Source organism: Saimiri boliviensis, chromosome 1 (genome assembly GCF_048565385.1).
Source record: "Saimiri boliviensis isolate mSaiBol1 chromosome 1, mSaiBol1.pri, whole genome shotgun sequence".
NCBI classification, from domain to species: Eukaryota; Metazoa; Chordata; class Mammalia; order Primates; family Cebidae; genus Saimiri; species Saimiri boliviensis.
The window spans coordinates 234459325-234477844 of NC_133449.1; the positions used below are offsets into that span (position 1 = coordinate 234459325).

An 18520-nucleotide genomic window follows, 5' to 3' on the forward strand; every position below is an offset into this window, starting at 1 on the left:
TCTCAAGTGATCCACCTGCCGTGGCCTCTCAAAGTGCTGGGATTACATGTGTGAGCTACCGCACCTAGTGTAAGTTTCTTACAAAGTTTCAGTATACTCAAGCAGTTCTCCTATATCTTTATCCAAGAGGATGAAGACATTTGTCCACCAAAGACATGTTCAGAATTTTTATAGCAGCTAAATTCATAAGAGCTCCAAACTAGAAACAATCCAAGTGGTGTCCACAGGTGGATAGGAAAACAAACTGGTACATTTATATAGTTAAAAAGAACTGATATACCTAACAATGTGGATGAATGTTAGAAACATATTGAGCCAAAGAAGCCATGCTATTTTATATGAGGTTCAAGAATAAGGCACTGAATCCATGGTGACAGAAGTTGGGACAGGTTGCTTATAGGAGACAGGGAGAAGAATTTCAGGAGTAATGCCAGAGTGTTCTGTGTCCTACTGGGGGTAGTAGTTACACAGACAGACTTTTATCAAACCTTATTGAGCTATACACTTAATATCTATATTTTATTGTATATAAATTTTACCTAAAAAATAAACTGGCTTTTACTATAACTCATGTTGGCACTTTAGCCTTTTTATGCTTTGCTTAAGGGCTCTTAGACTCTATCAGGCACAGATATAATAGACTCAAACTGTATATTTAATATGTGCAAAAACTGAAACTAAAAGAAGCCAAATGGAAGAAAAGTGAGAATTGTAACTTTTTTCTCCCTTAAAAGTTCTTTAGTTTACCTGAATACTCACAGTAAACTATGTAATTTTTTTAAATCATAAGAGCGTTTTTATAGTACACTCCTATGTTTCTTTTACCTAAAAACAAGTGTCTGAAATAATTAGGGCAAAAATAATTCAGTTAACCTGACGTTAACTGAATTCAGTGTCATATGACCTTTACAATGAAAGTGAAACCAAACAAAAAGTAGGTCTCCTGATTCTCAATTAAGTTCACTTTCCATGATTCTCAGTACCACCTAGGTGTTAATTCCCTTTGAGTGGCCACCTAGTTCACCCAGAGTAGTCTCAAGTGGTTTTAAGGACACTCTCCTTCACACTTCATCACATTCCCAGCTGTGTTCACTTGACGGCAAAAGAGTGACCCTAGAAATATAAGTGCAGTGGCACTAATTCTCTGCTAGAATAGGGCCCAATTCCATGTGACAGATTTTTGGATCTGTTCATTCCAGGTCTAGTAACATAGTTACTTTTGTACAATGTGTATTTTTTCCCTCATCTTTGCTTTAGGCCCAGACTCTCACAGTATGGAGGCAAGCTGATAAACACAAAATACCTCGAATCTGTTTTTTAAACAAGATGGACAAAACTGGAGCAAGGTATTTAAAATGTGTTTCATTGGCTTATCAGAGTGCAACAACAATTTGAGCTTTTAATGAACTATAATTTAGAAATAGCTGTTTTTTTCCTATTGTAGGGTGTAAATATTCCATGGAATCCCAGTTTATTCCCATAAAAAAATTCAAAGCAGCTAATCTGTGAGTTATAGAATAATTTGGGAGTAATAGAGAGCTGATAGGTGGTGAAGCATCCTGTTTCTAGTATACAGAGACTCAATCATGTTTCTAGGATCAAAGTGGCATCTTGATGATTCCACTGAGTCTCTTTAGAACTGTATAGTATAGTCCCTGTATTGCTGAAGGTTAAGGTGCTTCCCATCATTGTGAAAGATAGGGAATAGAGAATTGTTTCCTGCAGTTGAAGGTATTCTTCCTTATTCTCTGATTTTGTTAGCTACTAAGATACTCTCAATAAAAGGGAACTGGAAGAGGAGAATGTAGGTGCTGTAAAACCTGCATATTGGGCAGAAGAGAGTTAATGCTGAGATGTAGTGGTCATGGTCAGAGACTTATAGAGTGGTAACTCAAAATGGATACATTGCTCTGAGAACATAGTTCAGAGAATCAAGAATATTTGAAGGATTTAGAACAAATATGATAGGGAGAGATTGTCCTCTGGTGAGAGAATGGCAAAAATGAAACATAAACTATACCTCCCCTAAAACTACACACTAATATGTTTTGTGTTTATCTCACTCTCTACGGTAAATCTAAGGCTGTTTGTTTAAAGGACCTTGTCTTGATTAGTAATAGCCCAGCAACCTTTAAAATGTACTAGCCTCAAGTTCTGACCCTTTTCTGCTTGGAATTCCTTGTGGTAGATGGAATTACTCATTTATTGCCAGACAGTGCCTTTGGCAATGGGAGTGGGGGAGATGACTGGATTATAGGCTGGATCTAAAAAAAAACATTGGGACCGGAATGAACTGCATGTATGTATAAATCAGCCTGTGTGCCAAAGATGGTATGTGTTCTAGAGTAGCCAGCCGCAGTGTTAGCATAGAAATGAATAGTATAGTGTATGATATGAAGAATGCCAAAGACTAGGCAGGGTCTTGGAAGATAGCTGGTAGCCTTATGTGATAGCAAACCTAGTTGTAGAAGAAAGAATCCTTGACTTATCACAGATCTCGCATTGGAATCCTAATTGCAATTTATTATTCATGTGACCTTGATCAATTCATTTAATCTTAATTGCAAAGTATAGTTATGTGAAGCTCACAATAGTAATACCCCAAGCACCTCTGTGGCAGGATTAGGTTAATTACTGATATCTGAAATTGACCCAAAAGCGAATTCCAGACTTTTTTCTCTAGAAAACTGTTAAATGATGAATGTTAAAGAGAATAAAGTAGGTTCAAATTTTAGAAAACATTCCTAAAACCTGTAAGAGTTTTTTTCCCCTCTTTTTATACCTTTGGTACAGAATTTTTAACCATGTTTTTAACTATAATTATTTTGCTTTCTATAGCTTTAAGTATGCAGTCGAAAGCATCAGAGAGAAGTTAAAGGCAAAGCCTTTGCTTTTACAGGTAAATTGATTAATAGATAGCATTAGCTCCTTCTCAGTTTCCTCATTATTTTATTTTATTGTGACAATATATACATTTCCAAAGCTGTCTCGAAACCTTTTTGAAGAAGTTGGAATAAATAAAAATAGCCATAGATAATAGTTATGGTGATAATAGACATTTTGGGGACAATGGTACAATTAGGAAAGACTTTTCATCAATGTAGTTTTCAGTGATTGATCATTTAATGATGTTAATCTCACTCTGACTTATAGTTACCAATTGGTGAAGCCAAAACTTTCAAAGGACTGGTGGATGTAGTAACCAAAGAAAAACTTCTTTGGAATTCCAATTCAAATGATGGTAAAGACTTTGAGAGAAAGCCCCTCTTGGACGTGAGCGATCCTGAATTGCTAAAGGAAACAACTGAAGCAAGGAATGCCTTAATTGAACAAGTAAAGTATAATGAATGATAAAATGAACACTAATATGTGCACCACTCATCTTAAGAAATAGAATACAATCATACTTTAGCATCTCTTGGGGATTGGTTGCAGGACCTCCTGTGGATACCAAAATCTGCAGAGGCTCAAGTCCCTGATACAAAATGATGTAGTATTTGCATATAACCTATTCATGTCTTCCTCTATACTTTAAATCACTTCTGAATTACTCGTAATACCTAATACAGTGTAATGTTGTATGCCATTTTGCGTTCATCTCTCTCTCCCACTAATCATCTGTCCCCCAAATCAATATATTATTTCAGTATTTCTCTTTCAGTTGCTTTTCTTTATAGTTTACAATAAATCCTTAAAGAACTTAGGTTTACATGTTTTGAACTTTACATAAATGAAATGATACTGTTTGTATCTTATGACATTGTTCATTATTGTTGGAAGTTTATGTTGCTATGTGTAGTTATAGTTTATTCGTTTCAATGTTGTCTAGTGTTCTAATACATGATTTTACCATACTTTATTCTATTGTTTTACTATATTCTCCTGTGGATGGGCTTTGAGGTTGTTTCTCTTTTTTGCTGTTACAAGCAGTGTGGCTATGAACATTTTTTATCTGTCTCCTTGTGTACATGGGCGTAGCATTGCAGTGCACCAAGGAGTAGCATTGCTAGGTCCAAGGGTATGCATCCCTTTTATTTTTTACCAGATGTCAAATTATTTAGAAAATCTTAAAACCAGCAATTTTATAATTGGTATATAGCTCTGGACCTCATCCACCTTTAAAATTTTAATAGAAAATAGCAAGATTAGCCAGGCATGGTGGCTCACGCCTGTAACCCTAGCACTTTGGGAGGCCAAGGTGGATGGATCATCTGAGGTTAGGAGTTCAAGACCAGCCTGGCCAATGTGGTAAAACCCCATCTTTAATTTAAAAAAAAAAAAAAAAAAGATTATTAATATTTGTAATATTTATAGTTAGTATATACAGCAATAAGTAAAACATACTTTAAATAAATTTTTTGAATGTTTTGGTAAAGAAAAACATTGGAATCTGAGCCCTTGATTTTTCACTTCTAAATTGACATTTTAGTCAACAGCAGACCACGTGAATGTTGGCAGTCTCATAAGAGTATAATACTGTATTTTTCCTGTACCTTTTCTATGTTGAGATACACAAATACTTACCATTGTGTTACAGTTGCCTACAGTATTCAGTATAGTAACATGCTGTACAGATTTGTGGCCTAGGAGCAATAGACTATATAGCGTTGGTGTAGAAGCAGGCTATACCATCTAAGTATATGGAAAGACACTCAATGATGTTGGTAGAATGACAAAATCACCTAACAACATAGTTTTCAGAACTTACCCTTGTCACTAAGTGATGCATGACTGTATGTAATAATCATTGCAACTTTATCATTAACATAATTATTTTTGTTATTGAGTAAATGAGGGCCTACTGTGTGCTAGGTTAAGTGCTTTATGTATACTTTTTTTTTTTGGAATCCAACTGGACTTTATTTAACACAGAATACAATATGGCTACAGAAACAGCAAATTGAAAAAAAGCAAAGCAGAAAAACACAGTTCTAATTTATAATTAACAGCAGAGATTGTTACTCATTGACTGAATAACAAAACAATTAAGCTTGATGGAAGAAGTCTTTTCCTAGTGCCCATACTTTTGGAATTCCCACTCTCTGTTGTCCAGTGGACACACCTGTCATGTTTTGAGCCAGGGAGAGATGCATTGGAAGTGAAAAGCATGGTTACAGACTCCCCGTGCAACAGTACACTCTTCTGAAGTAGCAGATTCCTAGTTAGCTTGACATTCTATGCAAAGATCCATAGTGTGGTTCCTGCAGATGGCACAGTTTATCAACCACAATATCCCAGGCCCAGAGGCCTACTGCATTCCCCTTTTCACTTCAAATCGCTTTTTGCCTGCGTAGCTGGTGGTGCCGCTCGGGGTATCGACATCCATTGCTGCGGCCATTTTGGAAACACAAGGTCTGTCGTCCCTGCTTTACATATACTTTTTAATTTAACCTTCACAAGAACTTTATATTGTCCCCATTTTGCAGATGAGGAAACAGAGGCTCAAATACTTAAAGAAGTTGTCACACAGCTAATAAGTGGCTGAGGTGGAATCGGAACCCAGCTTAATCTCAGTTTAGAGCTAAAGCTCTTACCCACTTAGTTACATGCTTTTTTAATTTGGGGGAGGCTAGAAAATATAAAAGTAGAATTTACATTTATTATTGATTTGTTCCTCTTTGAGTTTTTTGTGTGTTGTTTTAATACAGAAGAGCTATAAGAATAAACTTAAAGATCTTGTAATCTAGTTGAGGAGCCAACACACGCTTGCATATATGTCTCATGGTCTTCTAGGATGTGATAGTATGTGACAGAAATCTCAAAGAAAATCTGAGACTGTCAGAAGCTAATAATATGCTAGTTATAAGAAATACATAAGTATGTATAAAATTTACAGAATAAGACTACTTCACATTCGTTAGGATGCCTACTGTCAAAAACAAAATAGGTGTTGGCAAAGACGTAGAGAATTATAACCTTGTGCATTATTAGTAGGAATGTAAATGGTGTAGCTACTATGGAAAACAGTATTGCGATTCCTCAAAAAATTGAATGTAGAATTACTATATTACTCAACAGTTCTACTTTTTGGGTATATACTCAAAAGAATTGAAAACAAAATCTCAGAGAGAGATTTGCACATGCATGTTCCTAGCCACATTTTTCACAATAGCCAAAAGATAGAAGCAACCCAAATCCATGGACAGACAGTGGATAAACAAAATGTGGTACACGAAGACACACACACACACACACACACACGACTATTTCAGTTTTAAAAAGGAAGGAAATTCTGATATATGCTATAGCAGAAGCCTTGAGGACATTATGCTAAAAAGACAAATACTGTCTAATTCTACATGTATGAAGTATCCAGAGTAATCAGATTCGGAGACAGAAAATAGAATGGTAGTTGCCATGGGCCGGGGAAAGGCAGAGAGAATGGGGTATTGTTTAATTAATGTGTATAGAGTTTGTTTTGCAAGTTGAAAAGAGTTCTGGAGATTTATTGTATAATAGTGTGAAAGTACTTAACACTACTGAACTGTACACTTAAAAATGAGTACAATGGTAAATTTTATGTATATTTTGCCACAATTTAAATTTTTTCTTTAACGTAGTGAATAAGATCAGTGTTGAATAGCATCAACTTCTGATGTTGAAGGTGCACAGTAATAATAATAGCTAATACTTACTATACTCTAGTATATATTCCTAAAGCATAATTTGTATTGGTTATTTAATCCTCGTAACAGCCTCAAGACATAGATAGTACTATTATCTCTATGAGTTACTAAGGCAGAGAGTTGACCAAAGTTTGAACTAAAGCTAGTAAGTGGTGGAACCATTTCTAGGTAGTCTGATTTCAGAAGTTGAGCTTAGCCGTCACATATAATGCTTTCCAGAAGGATGGTTAGGTACATTTCTACTATACTTAATTCTGTTAACAGCGTGGTTTTTTTTACCAGGTTTGAATGTTTTGCTCCCTTGTACTGTTACATGCTTTTGAAGCTGTTTTATTAATTTGTCAGCTGAATGATCCCATTTCGTATTAGTGAATGATTATGAAAAGAATGTGAAAAAGACAATTGCATTTTTATTATGGAAATATGCCTATGCCTCCCTCCCCCAACTTAAATGTATTTCTTCAGGATTACAGCAACATTAATTCTCTTAGTTTGACTGTCTTAGGAGATCTGGTGAACATTCAGAATATTAGAGGAAAACCAGATGAAACTTTTTTATAAACTAAAACCTCCAAATTTATCTAAAAAAGGCCAATCCATTGTATGTACTATCATTGTAAGTTGCACATTTTCTTTCATTTCTTTGGAGCACACTGATAGCACTTTGTTAAGAGGCTTTATCAGTCTCTGGCTTTCTGCGAATTTAGGAAACTCCTAATAGGATAGCTTTAGTTTTCCATTTCCTTTCCTTTCCTTTCCAAGAAAAACATTTTTCTTTATCTCTTTAGAAGAAGTAAAGAGTTGCTTGGCCTGGACGAGGTAGCTGTCTTGAAATATTTGAATGTTGTCTGTTTATGGTGTTTAGACAAGTCAGTAGTTATGAAGATAAATGCAAGTTATAGAACTCTAAAACCTTTCTTTATAGGTTGCAGATTTGGATGATGAATTTGCTGACTTGGTTTTAGGAGAATTTAGTGAAAATCTTGATTTGTTACCAGCTGAAAAGGTAAATTTTATTATTCAATTGCTTTGACAAAATTTTACAGATTAGTTATAATTTGATTTCTCTGTCTTTGATATGTGTGCATTTTTAAAAAAAACTTTGCATATTATTAGAATGTGTTAAGTTTAAAGTTAGGAGAACATTAAGTTAAAGTTAGACTATCAAGTTAAATCACAAGTATATTAATCCATTTATTCAAGAAATATTTTTGAGCACCTATTATATTTTAAAGACTTTTCTTGTTTCTGGGGATTTAGCAGTATTTCCAGGGGTAATACTCATATGGATTTTACATTCTAGCGAATGTGAGACAGATAAACTAATAAATATCTAACATGCCAGGTAGTGATTAGTGTTAACAAGAAAAACTAAGCTAACAAAATGATGAAGGTATGGTGAGGAGTGCTGTTTTACATGACTGGTTAGAGAAATTTTGAGATTCTGGCCAAGACCAGTATACTGCACACAAAATAAATGCTCATTTGTATCTTTGCTTTATAGCTACAGAATGCAATACATAGAGTAACACTAGCTCAGACAGCAGTGCCTGTGCTTTGTGGAAGTGCCCTGAAAAACAAAGGGGTACAGCCCTTGTTAGATGCTGTTACTATGTACTTGCCTTCACCTGAAGAGCGTAACTATGAATTTCTGTGAGTATGCAATTACATATATTAAAATTCTGTAGCTTTGAAGAAACAAATGGGAGCCTTTGTTTTATGAAACGTAGTTGAATCACCATTTTTGAATAATAATGGTGAATATTATTGCAAATGATGTAATAAGGAGCCATAGTAATTTTTACTTGAAAGAAACATTTTTTATCTCTTGTAAAAGGAGATGTCTTACAGATGGAGCTATGAGGTGTATCTTTTCACTATGTAAAAGTATAAGTGTTGACCCTGCCATCTTAGTCTTAGAAAAGTGATATCCTGGGGATGTTTGTTAAATAATCTGTAGTTATATTTATATTTGTCTAGATTTCAGGATTTTTCATAAGCTCAGAATATTTTGAAGAATAGTCATTGTTTTACCCCTATTGTCACTAAAAGTTTTTTATTTAAGTAATAAATCCTTTAAAATCTGAGTAAGCAATGTGTAAAATGGCAGCGAAATAGACTTTAATTATCTTTATCCTGCCATTAATAACTTTTCATATCTCTAAATTGTAGAGGCATGATGGTGAGGAGCACAGGCTTTGTACTATTGGATTTAAATCCGAGCTCTTCCAAGTTGCTTAACATCTCAATTATAAAATGCAAAGAATAGGACCTATCTCATGGTGTTCTTTTAAGAATTAAATGATTTGTAAAGCACAAAGAACAGTGCCTAGTATAGTAAGCTCTATATTAGTATTTATTAAAGTTAAAAATTGAAGGGAATAGAAATAATATTGGAGAAGTTCTGTAATAGAAGTGTTTTAAACTACTTTAAAACTAATGAAACTCCTTTGAAACTAAGAGATCTTTGGGGACATTAAGGTTAAGTTTCTGCAGTTGTGGGAAGAGTATTTCATGACATTTTTGGAATGTAAGACAGACATTTTGGAATGTAAGTAAGACATTTTGGAATGTACGTAAGACATTTTTGGGATGTCTGTTTTACAGGCAGTGGTATAAGGGTGACTTATGTGCTCTGGCATTTAAAGTTCTCCACGACAAGCAGCGAGGACCACTGGTTTTTATGCGCGTTTACTCAGGCACAATAAAACCCCAGTTGGCCATTCATAATATTAATGGAAACTGCACGTAAGTAGAAGCTTGGGTTATTTTATAAAACTGTACTCATTTCTTTAAAAATACTGTTACAAATATAAATCATGGTTTTACAGGGAGAGAATAAGTCGTCTGCTTTTGCCGTTTGCTGACCAACATATAGAAATCTCTTCGCTGACTGCTGGTAACATTGCTTTGACTGTTGGGCTTAAACATGTAAGTGACCAAATGATTTCTCTAGGAAATAACAGCTTAAATGTTTAATTATAAGTAGGCAACTTGTAATATCAAAAACCCATAAACAATCCAAATGTCCATCAATAGTACAATAAAGAATATTGTGGCATATTTATCAGCATGGCAGAATCTCATACATTTACCAGGAAGAAAATTAAATTACAGAAGACCACAGATAGGATGGATTGTATTCATGTAAAGTTCAAATCCAGGTAAAATAACATACTGTTTATGGATATCTATATGTATATAGATATGTGTGTGTTTAAGTTTGTATAAAATACTGTTTTGTTTTCATTGGGTTTATTCTTATCTTGAGCATTGCAGAAAATTTAACCTAGACTTATAACTCATCAGGTAATACCAAGATATTTTGTTAGTGAAGGCTCCATGAGGGCAAGGATTTTTGTCTTTTTTGTTCACTGCTTTATCTTCAGTCCCTAGATCAGTGCTTGCATAGAGTAGGCACTCCATAGATAATTGTAGGATGAATTCATGAAAATACTTGATGCCATATTTATTTTTGATGGGTTAAAACTAAGGATATTTCATTTGTGTGGATTAAATCAAATATTTTTTCATTAACCTTTATGTACTAAACATTGTTATTTTAAGCATTTTAACTCTTCGTGAAGATCATGAGATTTCAAGTTTGAAGCTCCTTAGTTGAAAATTCCTATAGGCTGGTTACTGGACTTCTGGCATTGGAATGTCCCCTCTGTCTCCCTGAAGGCAGGACCTCCTTACATGTATTTGAAGGAGCTCTACAAATACATTGAGACCATTGCTTCAGTCAGATTACTTTTACAGAGAAGGAAACTGGCACAGAACTTCATGATATAAAAGTTTAAAAGTGAAATTACAGTTTTTAAAAATAACTGTGCTCTACATGGAAACCATCAATCTGCACAGTTAAGGGTTTTCTTGCTAATTATATATTTAAGTTAATAGAAGATTTTCTGTAAAAAAGAATAAATTCTTATGGGTAATAAAACACTCTAATGGACTTCTCCCTAGACTGTCTTGTCATGATTGAACATTTAGGAAGGTACATTTGTTTTGCCAAATAATTTTGGATGTGTATGTGTTTTATTGTTTGTTAGAATTTATTATAATAGTATATTGGATAGAATTTTTATGCAAGTTAAATTGCTTTACTTATGCAAAGTTATTAATGAGCTTTTTGAATTTTATTTCTCTTTTAAGTTCTGATGAAAAGAAAGTGCCACAAAAATTTTTCTTATATTGTGGTTCTTGGTGTAAGATGAGTGCTTGCAAAATGTTTCTTTTTGTTCCAAGTCATCTGGTTTGCTTGCAGACTGCCACTGGAGACACGCTTGTCTCATCCAAGTCCAGCGCATTAGCTGCAGCTCGTAGAGCAGAAAGGGAGGGAGAAAAGAAGCACAAACAAAACAGTGAAGCAGAGAGACTTTTATTGGCTGGAGTAGAAATTCCAGAACCTGTTTTCTTCTGTACCATAGAACCCCCATCAGTGGCTAAGCAGCCAGGTATGAATGGTCTTGGTGTAGCAACCAATTAGTGCTCTGATAATTTATATAAAACAGTTACAATATTCCCTCAAGAGATTTCTTATGTGATGGAGCTACATTTTATCTGAATATGTTGGTAAACATTTCTTGCGATTGGTCTTGTTTTTTATATAAGATGGTTTGAGTTTTACAAATGCCTTCATTTTTTTTCTTTTCTTATTTCTTGGCCATTCTTCTCATATTATATTCTTCCTAACTCTTGTAGTGCTATCTATAGGATTCTAAGTAACTGGCCTTAGAACTGCCCTTCTAGTATATTAGATTAGACAGTAACTGATTCATAACCCATTCAGTTTCGCATCATTATGTATAAAAATGCTGTTTTATAGCTCAACCTCTAGAACTCAATGAAGATATTTATATATTGTGGATAGTCTTGTTTGACCTTTTGTGAGTTATTTTGTTCTTTAGCATTTTAGCTCCGAATTTTTCAGTGGCTTCTCATTACTTCTAGCACCCACCCAAACTCTTAAGTGTGGTATGTAAAGCCCATGATTCCAATTATAATTTCCATTAGATTTGGTTACATATAGTGGAAACCCCTCCAAATAACAATTCCTTTAATAGGACAAAAGTTTATTTCTCTCTGTCTCATAACAGAAGCCTTGAATTGGTAGCCAGGGATTAGAGTGGCTCCACAGTGTTATCAGGGACCCAGGCTCCAGTGTTTTTGTCCTGCCCTTCTGAGTGCATAGCTCCTGGAGCCTCGGGCATCACCTTGGAGTTCCTGACAACATAAAGGAGTAAGGGGAAGGAAGAAGATATACCCCTTTTCTATTAAGATTTCTTGTAAGTTATTGGCCAGCAATGAGACACATGGCCACCTGTTGCAAGGAAGTCTTGTAAAAGCAGCCTTTTAAAGAGTAGGCAGCGGCAGAGTGGAGTGGAAGGCTGCTTGTAGTCTCTGCCACAGCCTTCTTGCCTGGCTTCATTTCATGAAACTTCCTCCTCCTTTTTGACCCTCTTCTTTAACCCAAAGAAAAATAAAACTATAGCCACACCTTATGCTCCCACAGTAAAGTAGTTGTGATTTCCTGAAGATACCGTGCTCTTTTTTGCATTGGTGTTTCATTTGTTCTCTCTTGCATTGTAATAGTAGCCCATGTACTTAACTGCCTGGAAAACATTCACTCTTCCTTTAGGTCTCAGTTCAAGCATCACCCCTTCATGAGGCTCTCACTGAATTCCTGTCTTAGACTGTGTAAGGACAAACCTTCTGTTCTGGAGGTGGCATTAAAGCTCCTTTTCCTTTGAAAACAAGTTGGACTCAGAGATCATGGAAAAACAAAAGCAGTCTTTATTGCTTCCCCTTGTCTTCCTCAGGACCCAGTGGGGAGAAAGAAGGAGGATCTTTAGCCCAGTAGAGGTTACAGTTGCTCACCTCCCCAGATGGAGTTCACATGAGAGAAATCTGAGTGTAGATGTAAGACAACCCCTAGTACCGAAGGAAAATGAAACTGAGTCTTTTCGGGTCCACTTGCTAAAGGAACAGCACTAAGTTAAAATGGGCTCAACAGCAATTTTTCTGTTACTTTAAATATCTTGAGGCCAGCTAGGTATAGTTTTGACTCTAGCGGAGAAGGATCAGTTGGTGATGAATCTGGCTGCCTGTGTATACCAAAGTTAGCCAAACTGGTTGTATCAGGAGTGGCCAGGCACATAAGAGCAGGGGCTGCCCAAACAAAGTAACCCATGGATTCTTTTAAATATATTTAAGAGTCATTTTATATTTCAAATGCAGCATGAACACCTACACTCAAATTGCAGGATTGCAGTTAAATTGCACCAGCCAGTTTTTCATCTAAGAACTCAAACCTTTAACTACTTCAGGAGAAAAAATTTGGTGTCCAAAGTCTCGTTAATGGGCATTAGCTTAGGGGTCCTAAGCCCCCCAAGAGGGAGGGATTTACCAAAGCTCCCTTACTTAGGCTTCCTTCAAGCATATCTACATGTTTCTTTTTCTGTGCTTTTATTGCACTTACCCCATAATCCAGTTATAACCCTTGATACCCGTTACAATGCTAACATTGCAAATATTTTTGAATGAATTTATTTTACAGTAAAAGTTATTTTTATTCCGAAAGTCACTTGGTGTCATATGCATGTACTCTCTTTGAGTATCTGTATGTGCTTAAAAATAAAATACCCACAATAATGCCTCTTTTTTTTTTTTTTTTTGAGACTGAGTTTCGCTCTTGTTACCCAGGCTGGAGTGCAATGGCGCGATCTCGGCTCACCGCAGCCTCTGCCTCCTGGGTTCAGGCGATTCTCCTGCCTCAACCTCCTGAGTAGCTGGGACTACAGGCACGCGCCACCATGCCCAGCTAATTTTTTGTATTTTTAGTACAGATGGGGTTTCACCGCGTTGACCATGATGGTCTCGATCTCTTGACCTCGTTATCCACCCTCCTTGGCCTCCCAAAGTGCTGGGATTACAGACTTGAGCCACCGCGCCCGGCAATAATGCCTCTTAACCTTGAACATGCATACACATCTCTTGGAATTCTTGTTAAAATGTAGATTCTGACTCAGTAGGTCCAGAACCTAAGATTCTGCATTTCTGTCAGACTCTGGGTGTTACCAGTGTTGCTGGTTCTTAGAGCCCACTTTGGGATGTCAAGGCTCTAGAACAGTATTGTTCAAAAGAAATATAATGTGTTCTACATATGCAGTGTGAAATTTTTCACCACATAAAACTGGTGAAACAAATTTTCATAATATATCAAAATATTTCAATATGTAATCAATATAAAAAATTACTGAGATATTTTACATTCTTTTTTTCATATTAAGTCTTAGAAACCTGGTATTTATTTTACATTTTCAGCACCTGGCAGTTCATAACAGTAATACCTCCAAATGGCTAATGATTACCATTTGGATAGTATGGGTCCAAAAGTCCTGGTTTGTATACCTAAGATACCTTGAATGTGTGACTGATAAGGTTGGCTCATTAATCCAGTGCTCAACTCTTTTCTTTAGCTACACTTTGTGGAATTTCTAACATATTTCTTTTGTAACAAGAGGGAGAGTATACTTACCAGTTAATTGAGTATATTAAAATATCACTTTAGATGGCATACTTAATGCTGTCTAAAATGTATTTTCTCTTTGGTTGTGATAATTCATCAGTCATTATACTAGTATCTGTTTATTTATGATGTAATTTTAGCCTCCTTTTGCCACTTCCTCATTATTGCCAGTTTTTCTGAAGGCATTTTACTTTTTTGTTAGCTCCTAAATTGATCTTTGGAAAATATAATCAGATGATGTTACTGCCCCTCTTAAAACTCTTCACTGGCTTTGCAGTGCAAACCTAAACTTTTCACCATGGCCTACAAGACCTGACATGATATGATCCCTGCCACACATCTCCTTCCTCATTTGATGCTGTTCTTCCTTTTGCCCACTGATCTCTAGCTGCTAGTCTTGCTTTTTTTCCCAACAGCAAATTGTTCCTTGTATAGCCATTCCCTCTATCTGGGATTCCTTTTCTTCAGGATTTTGCTTATAGGTTTCTTTTTTGTTTGTTCATTTCGGTCTTTACTTAAATAATCCTGGAGAGGCCTTCCTAGACCACCCAATCTCAAGTAGCCTCGCATCATTATTATATCACCTTGTTTTTGTCTCTGCAGTATGTATAGCTGTTTGAAATTTTCTTTTTCCTTTCCTTTTTTTTTCTTTTTTGTAAAGACGGGGTTTCGCCATGTTGCCCAGACTGGTTGCGAGCTCCTGGGCTTTAGTATAGCTAAAGAAGATCCTTCTGCCTCAGCTTCCCAAAGTGCTGGGATTATAGGTGTGAGCCATCGTGCCCAGCCAAAACTTTTTTTTTTTTTTTTTTTTTTTTTCAAAATTTGTTTGCTTATCTACCTGTTTTACCCACTGGAACATTTAGTAAGTTATTTTAAAAATGAAATGTAAAGATAACAGTTGTTTATCCCTTAGATTTGGAACATGCATTGAAATGTCTTCAGCGGGAAGATCCAAGTTTGAAAGTGAGACTAGATCCTGACTCTGGACAAGTAGGTATATTATTGCTTGACTTCAGAAGCCTTTCTATGAGAGAGAGAGAGAGAGAGAGAGAGAGAGAGAGAGAGAGAGAGACAGACAGAGACAGAGTCTGTGTGTGTCTGTGTCTGTAAAACATTGATTAGTCTGTGCCCCAAAAGAAAAACCTTTCTTTTTTTATTCTCATAATACAAATTACTGCTTTTTATGTTGACTATCAAGCTAAGTAAACAAATTTTCCTTAATTCTCTATATTATTTTTTTATTTATTTTTTTTTTTTTTGAGACGGAGTTTCGCTCTTGTTACCCAGGCTGGAGTGCAATGGCGCGATCTCGGCTCACCGCAACCTCCGCCTCCTGGGTTCAGGCAATTCTCCTGCCTCAGCCTCCTGAGTAGCTGGGATTACAGGCACGTGCCACCATGCCCAGCTAATTTTTTGTATTTTTAGTAGAGACGGGGTTTCACCATGTTGACCAGGTTGGTCTCGATCTCTCGACCTCGTGATCCACCCGCCTCGGCCTTATTACACTTCACATATATAAACTGTTCTCCAACCTTTTTTTTTTACCTTTCCTGAAGACAGCTTTTTGTGAAATTTTGAAATAAGTTTTAATCAAGACAAAGCCTTGAGTCTTTTATGCTAAGGCTTATAAAAGCAGCATACTAGAAGGAGGCTTGGAAGGTGCTTGTGAAGATGGTAACACATCTAAAATGTAGAGAAGTGATAAACTACAGTGTAACAATGTGAAAGGAAGTGGAGTTTTAAAGTAGGTGCTGTATAATATAGCACAGTAGAACAGATGTTTTGATGTCATCAAGAAAAGATTAAATTATATTCTGCATCCTCTATAGGAGTGCAGGGTAATGTTTATATAAGATTTTAGAAGGAGTTTCTTAAAAAGATTATAAATTTGTTTTTAAAAAGGATAAACTGATTTAGTTAATGTAGAAAGTATGAAGTACTTTATTTTCCCAAAATGCCAGCCAAATGAGCTAGTAATTTATTTTAATTGATACTGAAGGCTACCATAACAGTACTTAAAACAGAAATGTTTTATTTTAAAAACCTATTATTTAAGTAATAGAAATGTAATCCCAGCACTTTGGGAGGATCGCTTGAGCCCAGGATCCACCAGCCTGGGCAACATAAGGAAACACTGTCTCTACAAAAAAAAATTAAAAGTTAGCTAGGCGTGATGGCATGCACCTGTGGTCCCAGCGACTCAGGTTGCTGAGGTAGGAGGGTTGCTTAAGCCTGGGAGGTCGAGGCCACAGTGAGCTGTGATCACACCACTGCACTCTAGTCTGGGTGACAGAGTGAGATCCTGTCTCAAAACAAATAAATAAAATAAAAACTGGCACTACTTAAAAAAAAATAGCAAATAATACACAAATCTACCAAGAGAAGAATTAAGTCCCATTCTCTGTTCCTCCATCTTATTCTACAGGGTAACCACTGAAAACTTGGTGAATAGCCTTCCACACTTTTTATCCAAACACATGTTCTGCCATGCTGTGTTATGCAGCATAGTATAAATTTGCAAGTATATATGTACAGATATCTATAAACAAGTCATTTTATTTGTATTATTTTAGTTTGCTTTTCCCCCAAATAGTTCACTTTTTAACTTTTTAAAGTGATTTTTAAAAAATTTATGATTACAGTTTTATTACAGCAAAAGGATTTAAACTAGGATCAGCCAAAGGAAGAGACACATAGAACAAAGTCTGAGAGGGCTTTAAACATTTGCAGTGCTTCCTTTACCCTCAGGGACATGTTACCCTCTTGGCAGAGTACTGTCAACCAGGAAAGCTCACCCAAGCCTTTGGTGGCTAGAATTATTATTGGGGCTTGATCACATACTGTCCATGTAGTTGACCTTTAGTCTCCAGTACCTCCCATAGGTACAAGCTAACACAGCAATACCTTTAGTCTTCATTGGTTCAAAACAGATAAAAGTTTCTCCCTAGTATGACGGTTCAAGCTAGTCTGAAGGTTTTGACTACTTACAAAGCTGTAAACTGCCCTGGATGCTTGGGAAATGCCCATGTTGTTGAGAAAGGTCATTCACCCCATTTACAAGGTATAGCCCTCATTCTCATGTGTCATGACAGTTGCCTATATTTTTGTTAAGAAAGGGGCTTTACCCTCCTCTTACAGGCACCACCCAGAAGCTGTCAACATTAATTAAATTCATCTTCCATTGGCCAGAAATTTGGCTTTGTGGTTGGGAAGTGTTGGTATATAGCTAAGCGCTGGCATCATTAGTCTTAGCCAGATGCTACTTGCCCAGCAGATAATTCAGCTATCGAAGAAGAGGAGAGTGGCCAAGTAATTCACTTTTTATTGATTCATTATTCCAGTCAGAAAAGTCAAAAGCAGTGTTTCGATGTAGGAGCCCCTGGCCAAAAAGAATTACAAAGGAAACTGTAATTAATGAAAAATAAATACATATTAACATATGTATATATATATTGCAATAAATATAATTTACCCTTAATCTTTGTTTTCCTTCCTTCCTCTGGTAACCAGACTATTCTGTGTGGTATGGGAGAATTACATATAGAGATTATTCATGATCGAATCAAGAGGGAATATGGACTGGAGACCTATCTAGGGCCTCTCCAGGTGGCGTATCGAGAGACCATCCTAAACTCAGCTCGTGCCACAGGTAAGAAGTAAAAAACTTAGGACTTGTTTTATCTCTTTTTATCTCTCTCTCTAGTTGCTTAAAGCAGTGTTCACAGTCACTAATGTCTTCTATCAGAGGAGACAGTTTTTAATATATGTGGGTTTTTTATTTTTTAGGATTTTGTTCTGAATACAGAAAGCCCTATTTAATTATCACCCAGAACATCTCCTGGATGACCATTCATCAACCAGATATACTTTTCAGTGGTCTTGGGATAGGGTAAGCCATTGAAGTCGATGGCTTGTCCCAGTTCTCACTGTCAGAACTAGCCTAAGAATTTCAAGTCAGTGTGTTATTTTTACTCTATAAAGTAAAAGTAGGAAGTCAGTTTTAGTACTTAATAAATAGGATTAGTCTATGCTGATAGTAATCTTGAGAAAGTATAGTTTTTATACTTCTATTCCCAAATGTAAGAACTCATAATATTTCTACATAGAATTTTAATTTGGTTCTCTTAAGCCATAGAACGTGACAATTATTGCTACCCACCCCCAAGAAGAAAATGTGGACAGGTTTGTGGGAAATTGTAAAAAACAAAAACAAAAAAACAAAACAAAACAAAAAAGAGTTTAGGATAACCAGGTGCTTTCAAGCTACTCATTAGTTTGTGAAAAGCCCCGATGGTTACATTTCACTGAAACTTGAAAAACAAGCAGAATACAGGAGCAAATAGCATGAGGAGTTCTCTTT

At 35.9% G+C, this 18520-nt stretch overlaps 1 protein-coding gene and 1 pseudogene across 6 annotated transcripts in view; one reads left to right on the top strand and one right to left on the bottom strand.

Moving 5' to 3' along the window:
• GFM2 (GTP dependent ribosome recycling factor mitochondrial 2) overlaps positions 1–18520 on the top strand; it is a 58797-nt gene that overhangs the window by 21778 nt on the left and 18499 nt on the right. For all 6 annotated transcript variants that reach the window (XR_012513455.1, XR_012513454.1, XM_074384720.1 and 3 more), the window contains 10 exons: positions 1258–1346; positions 2839–2899; positions 3154–3333; positions 7552–7632; positions 8131–8279; positions 9234–9374; positions 9458–9557; positions 10897–11086; positions 15074–15150; positions 17671–17809. Coding sequence is in view for 4 of the 6 variants with exons in the window: in XM_074384720.1 (XP_074240821.1) it covers positions 1258–1346; positions 2839–2899; positions 3154–3333; positions 7552–7632; positions 8131–8279; positions 9234–9374; positions 9458–9557; positions 10897–11086; positions 15074–15150; positions 17671–17809 (1207 nt within the window). In the remaining 2 variants the exon portion in view is untranslated. The remainder of the gene's footprint in view (positions 1–1257; positions 1347–2838; positions 2900–3153; positions 3334–7551; positions 7633–8130; positions 8280–9233; positions 9375–9457; positions 9558–10896; positions 11087–15073; positions 15151–17670; positions 17810–18520) is intronic.
• On the bottom strand, positions 4969–5350 carry LOC120365273 (E3 ubiquitin-protein ligase RBX1 pseudogene; annotated as a pseudogene).